General features: G+C 26.6%; 1 protein-coding gene across 1 annotated transcript in view; it reads right to left on the bottom strand.

Moving 5' to 3' along the window:
- LOC112459639 overlaps nucleotides 1-1,561 on the bottom strand; it is a 2,791-nt gene extending 1,230 nt beyond the window's left edge. Inside the window, exons 1-2 of the mRNA XM_025023843.1 lie at nucleotides 1,486-1,561; nucleotides 71-229 (exon numbers count right to left, since the gene is read on the bottom strand). Of these exons, the coding sequence (XP_024879611.1) occupies nucleotides 71-72 (2 nt within the window). The 5' untranslated portion in view covers nucleotides 73-229; nucleotides 1,486-1,561. The remainder of the gene's footprint in view (nucleotides 1-70; nucleotides 230-1,485) is intronic.
- Nucleotides 1,562-7,374: the final 5,813 nt, after the last annotated feature.

Raw genomic sequence — 7,374 nt, 5'->3', positions numbered from 1 at the left:
AGTAAATGCAATATTTTAAATTGATTATATGCAATTACCATTATTTTCAGAAATTACATTTATTTTTTACATTAAAACGTAAATCAGCCAGTCATCGTTTGCAACTTTTGGAAATCTGCATTGATGCGAATGTAACACAGGATCTTCCCAAATTGCCGTTATTCTATGTTTATTTCTTGTCAAATTCCAAAGAAATTTATTAATTTGATCAAACTTTATTTTTATACATCTGAAATAGAGAAAAGATTAGTGGATAATGTTTTGTACCATTAGCATATATATATGCAAAAATATATTGCATTTAAATCTTTAAAAGATTTTAAAGAAATATAATTTATGCAACACGTGCATGGAAAGTGCCCCATTACGCACGCTACGCGTGCGTAGACCACTTTCCAGGCACTTGCAACATAAAATAGGGAGTGTAAGCCGTGTGTAAAGATGAAAATTCCCGGGTGCGGTTACCGCACTCGCCTTCGGCTCGTGCGTAAACTCCACACCCGGGAATTTTCATCTTACCTCACTTGTTACACAAATAACTATTCTTTTACACGTATTACTAATATAGTTTTATTAATTTAGGGGAGACCAAGGCTCCTTGGCACAGTTTTCACAATTTCGGCATTTGAGTTTTTAAACAACCAATTATCATGATTAAACAGTTCTAATATGATAGAGAGAACCTTTCTCTACATTTTCATGCCAGGACGCTCCTGTATATTGTGTAGTTTCTTTGTAATAAGTGAAATACGAACATGCTGCATTGTAGCTGTCCCGATAGTAGGGTAAGTTGGCTATGCCACAAAAGTTTATGTTAAATTAATAAAAATGTAATAGAAACACAAAACGGGTAACAGATATGTACTTCTTGGTAAAGATTATATGTTTTAAAGTTATTTTGAATGATTGAATAGCAAAATGCTGTTGCAGAAAAACAATTGGAAACTATTTTAGATGTAGCTTTCTCCAAAGTAAAAATATTAATGTAAATATATATCTAGCTTCTATCAGCATTGTAGGTAGTAAATCACATACTCACACGGGTCTCACGCGAGCGGCAACAACAAGCTAAGCGTGCCTTGATATGAGCTAATATACCACATCCTTACATACGTTTGATTTGAGTCATTTTATTACAATAAATTACTGTTGTTCCTCAAAATGACATGTTGTATAGTAACAGAAACTTTTCTTTTAACTAATGGTACGTCAATACGATTTTTTTAAACGCTTGATTTACTTGCCACCTCTTGAATTAGAGTTTTCTCTATTTCTGTTGTAATACTTGTTTGGTTAAAATAAAACTTTGGAAAAAATACGCATGTCATAAAAAAGATATTTTGTGATAATTTTTTCATTGTTTTTTTTGCTATAAATACATAAACAGTATGCATTGCCAACTTGTCTCTTGTGCCGACGAGCCCCGGTCTTCCTTATACATATAATTCTACTAAGATAACTTCTTTATATAAAAGATATACCAACCCAAGAATACTCGTAAAAATCAGACTTCTAATACAATTAACGTGAGTACAATAATTTATTATACAGACGATATAGATAGCTGTTGTAACGTCATAATTGTATTCATTTTGCAGCCATCGAGTCTCTATATAAGTTAATAATGTGACTATTATGATCAAACTCAAGACGAACCATATCGTCTTCATATACAGCTTGTGGTAATCTATTGTTGTTCCAAGTTTTTCCAATGTATCGTCCACAATTGTAAGCTTTTTTAAGCAGTCCCTAAATTTCTGATGTAAAACGCAATGCGTGATAATGCACAAAGAAATAATGTTTATCTGAAAACTTGTCTATCCTATGTCTAATAACGTAATTATCTTAACTTCCAAGGGATGTAATTGAATATAAAGAGCATTCTTATAATATATTTCTTTTTTGCATGAAACAATAATTTGTTAAATATATTGAAAAAAGAAATTTAACAATAACTTATATATATTGTATCAATTTGCAAAGCATTTATATTTTTATGACAAGTTTCTTCATTATAAAAATAAGATAAGAGATAAGGAAAAATAAATTATAATATAAAATATAATATCAAATATAGAAGTTATGAATTAAAAATTTTATTCCTATATGTAAAATTTAATTCTATAATAATACAGACAATGAAGTTGTATTATTTCGAAATGTAACTGAAATTACTTATTACTGAGTGAGCGATTAATGACGAGATTTTCTTACCTTATTATAATACACTCCAATTGCAATTGTCAATAACATTGTGAAAATCTCCACATAAATACAAATACGATATGTAAGAGAATAAACATCAATGCTAACGTAAGACATTACTGTATAGCTGAAGAGGAAATAATAAACCGACCAGAACAGCAGCATGTACAAGAGATTGAAATATCTTCGGTGATATGTTGAAAATTCAACAATTCTCAAACCAAATACGTAACTGATCGTCAAAAGTAGCAATAAAGCTGACGAAATGTTCTTCATTGCGAATATGATAATCACTGTTGTGATTTCAAATTATACTTCTCTTACTAACCAAATGGTTGCATCAGTTGTACTGAATAGTAAGAATAGTAGATCGTAATTTTCGTTCAGGCGTTATAGATAATGAAATAATCAATTTATTCTAGTTTATATCGCAGTCTATCGGAAAAGAATTGATGATGGATATGTCACTTCTTTTTACCCAAACATATAAGATGCAGATATTAATATTGCTTATGACATTTCTGTTTTTTATTATTTGATCGAAGAGTCATTATAGTTATCTAACAATATTATCAAATTATATAATGTTGATCTGAATCAATATCCAATAATATTAATTGAAAATGTAATATTAAAATATGCTGATATTAATGTTGTTTATGACATTTCTGTTTTTTATTATTTGATCGAGGAGTTATAACCATTTAATAATATTATCAAATATATAATGTTGATTTGAATCAATATCTAATAATATTAATTGAAAATAATATTAAAATGTGAGATATGAAAATAAGATATAAGAAATATTTATTTTTTCCTTGAGATTTGTGTGAAAATCATGTCATATAATATGTTTTATAAATTATACATTATATGCAGATTATTATTTAAATTATTTTTGTAAATTTGTTATATATCTTATAAATGCTTACTTTTTTGTGTACCCTTGTATTAATATGATCGAAACAGTTGCAATGGACATGATAAACTAAAAATAAAGATAGTGAATAAGTTTTTATTTTAAATATATTTCACGAAAGTAACTATTTGTAGTATCTATGTAATTATATAATAAGTATAACGTACCCTGTGAAGAAATTTGAAGCCAAACTGAAAAAATCCGACTCCGCAGAATCTAAGTGGTGCATAAACTATATGCAATGAAAACTGAGAAATCTATATTAATACAATGAATCACTTTTCATGCAATCTTATTGGTTATTTGTATGGAAATAAATGTTAATTACATAATATTTATTTTAATGACGTTTAGTAAATTTATTTTAAAACTTACGATTTTATGAATTTCAACATTACAAGTGAAATAAGATAATCTATTTAATAAATCTCCTGTTGCACTTGCCTAAAATTGGAATATGTTGAAAATTGAAACAGTTTCTGATTTAATAATAAAATGTATTTAATAGTCAAGTTGTATCTTTTAAAGAAAATAGAAGTTTTTCAAAATTAAATAAATATCAATACCTTGGCGCTGACTGTTTCGCACACGTAATTAATGAGCAGAAATTTCAAAACGTTATGAGACAACCAGACGAAATGCAGAACAGCACAAATATATCTATTAGTTTTTATATAATTGTTGATAAGCATTGCGGAAAAAATTATGCGTAAGTCAATCACAATCCAACCAAAATAACATGCCATTTTAAAAGACATTTGTGTTCCAAGTAATGTGTCTATCTCGCGAGATATTTTGTTTAACTCCAAATGAAGATGTCTACTCGTACACAATATTAAATGTTACTAACAATAAGTAAAATTCCTGCATTTAATTGCGGGAATTTACGTATACTTTAATTCTTACATAACAGTCCATATTATGCACTGACTGCTTAGAGCTTTCGAAAGTCTGTGTCGATGTGAGTGTATCATGAGATTTTCCGAAGCCAATTTTATTCCATATCTGTCATCTCCCGTTAAATCCTGAAGGTGTTTATTGATTTGATCAAACTTTAGTCCTATATATCTAAATATAAAAAGGAAGTTGGTGAATAATGATATTGTTATTAGCAAGTAAATGTATTAAGAGGTAATAGATGTATATCTAAAAACATTTTTAGAAATATTTTAAAAAAATTTTAAGTTTTTCTGCATGATGGTTTAGCTTTAATAATTTCATTGCATATAATTGCTATAAAGTAATATCGTATATATAAAAAAATGTACCAACGTAAGAACAGTTGCAGTAGTCAAGTCACCGATAACGTTAATATGAAAGGAGTAGTTTCGTATAAAGAGGAGAAGCATGGCTGCTACAATATCACACTTAAATTCATGTTTTACGAATAATGCTGTCCCACAATTCATTAACATGACTATCAGGAACCATCCCAAGATGAGCCATATTGTTTTCTTACGTAGTTTATCGTAATTTGTTATTGTTCCGAGTTTAAGCAATGTGTCATCCACGATATCAAGCTTCTTTAGACAGTTTCGAAATTTCTATTACAAAGATGTAATGAGATAAGTAATTATTTGTTCAGAAATTTGATGATTTTATATAGCTAATATTGTGTCTAATATCGTATGTATCTTATTCTTTAAAGACATATAAATAGTTTTTATTGTGTTATTTTATACATTATTTTATACGGTACAAATTAATTAATTGATTTAAGTAAGAAAAGTGTATTTATTTGTGTATATTGCGTCAACATGTAGGAATTTCATGATTTTGTGGCAATTTTTATTACTAAACATATATATAAAGTAATGAATTATAATGGAAAAACTTTACAGCTACTTTAGATATTGTAGTAGTCAGATATATTTGAAAATGTTTATTATTAATAAGTACATATTACTATTTTCTCACCTTCTCATGGTATACACTAAACACGATTGACAGTAATGTTATAAACAATTCCAGGGCATAGAAAATGTGGTACTCGATGGAATTATATTTATTAAAAGAAGATATGAATGCAGACGTCAAGAGAAAATAATAAATCAACCAAACTAATAGTATATATAAAAGACTAAACCATAGTTTTAAATGTTTTCTAGATAAACTAGCAATTCTTAAACCAAACACATAACTGATTATCAGAAATGGCGTCAAAATCATTCGAATACGGTTGGTCATTGCACATACCGATGCTATTTCAAACTGCATTTCTGTTGACTAGATAGTTGTATAAGTAGTACCACCTTCGAATGGTATAGTAGATCTTTGTAATTTTTATTAAAGCACTTATGGATATTAAGGTATAATCAATCTATAAAGTTTACGCGACGCGATTGGATCACAAGGGGATAGATGATGGGTATTATCTGTATCTATTTGTTCTTATATAAAATAGATATTTATATAACAAAAGTATAAATATTATTTTTAACAAACTTTATTTTTTTATTTAAGCATTTGTATTTTATAGCAGAAATCTTAAAATATTATTAATTAAACATCAAAGATTTCAAGATTTCATCACACAAAAGATTTTAGTTATAATAATAAATAGATTATATACATAAATATAATTGTGTATTATATAGAGCACTGGTTTTTGTTTTGGTACAAATTATATTCAATTTTATTTATCATATGAATAAATTTTATGTTAAGAATGATTCTTATAAAATGAAAAATTGGAAAAAAGCGTAGAAATAGATATGAAAACATAATAGAATATTTACCACTTGTTTTTTTTTTTTTTTAAAGAAAATGTTATTAATTTTAGCTAGAGAATATTTATATTATATAACATGTTTTATAAATACTAGACATTATGTGGATTGATTATTATTTATCGTTAACAATATTTTGTGATTTTATCATGATTTAATATGATTCTGTTTTAATAAAATTTCTTACTTATTTACATTTGCTTGTATTACTATAACTAAAACGGTCGCAATGGACATGATAAACTAAAAATAAAGACAATATATAAGTTTTTGTTTTAAATATTGTTTTAAATATTTATTACAATTATTTTATTACTTTTAGTAGATATGTAATTAGATAATAATTGTAGCATACCTTATGAAGAAATTTGAAGCCAAATTGAAAAAATCCGATTCCACAGAATCGAAATGGTACATAAGCCATTTGTAATGAAAATTGTGAAATCTGTATTAATACAATGGATTAATTTTAATTTATATTCTATAAATTGTTTATATTTACTTAGATTATTTATATTTTTCTTTTTTCAAAATTTTTCTTAATAATGTCTAGCCAATTTATATTAAGACTTACGATTTCACGAACTTCAATATCAGAAGTGGAATATGATAATTTATTAATTAAATCTCTTGTTGTTTTTGCCTGTAAAATTAAAATATATTAAAATATATGTAAAATTAAGTTGTATCTAATGTACTAATTTAACATATTGGATATTATTTAATAACGCAGTTCTAAAATAAATTTTAAAAATTGATGTTTTAAAATTATTTTTAAAATGAATACCTTGGTAGTGACGGTTTCGCACACGTAATTAACGAGCAAGAATTTGCAAACGTTATGAAAAAACCAGATTAAATATAGAACAATACATATTATTTTATTAGATTTCACATAATTGTCAATAAGTATTGCGGAGGAAATTATACGTAAGTCAATCACTATCCAAGAAAAATAATATGCCATTTTAATAGTCAGTTCTGTTCCAAATATTGAGTCCACCTCGCGGGATATTTTGCGTAACTCCAAATAAAGATGTCTACAATGTTAAATTTTACAGTATAAAATTGCTGCAAATGATTAGAATTTCCGAAAATTTTCTTACATAACTATCCAGATGATGCATTTACTGCTTAGAACTTTTAAAAATTTGCGTTGATGCGTCATGCGATTTTCCCAAGCTTGTTTTACTTTATGTTTATTATTTTTTATTAAATTCTGAAGTTGTTCATTGATTTGATCAAACTTTACTCCTAAGTATCTAAACGTAAAAAAAAGTTGGGTAACAAAATTGTTATTTGTAAATTGTATTGTAGCTGTACTGTATCTGGATTTTTTGAAATACTTAAAAAATTGTGAAATATTTATGCATATACTTATATAAACTATGCTATAAAATATTAGTGATTGTACAATAAAAAGATATACTAACCCAAGGACACTTGCAATAATCAAATCACCGATAAAGTTAATATGAAAAGAGTAGGCTAGTAAAAAGATGAAAAGAATAGCTGTTA

The sequence above is a fragment of the Temnothorax curvispinosus genome, unplaced genomic scaffold, assembly GCF_003070985.1.
Source record: "Temnothorax curvispinosus isolate PA1 unplaced genomic scaffold, ASM307098v1 QBEX01010036.1, whole genome shotgun sequence".
NCBI classification, from domain to species: domain Eukaryota; kingdom Metazoa; phylum Arthropoda; class Insecta; order Hymenoptera; family Formicidae; genus Temnothorax; species Temnothorax curvispinosus.
This window is presented reverse-complemented; position numbering and strand designations above follow the sequence as displayed.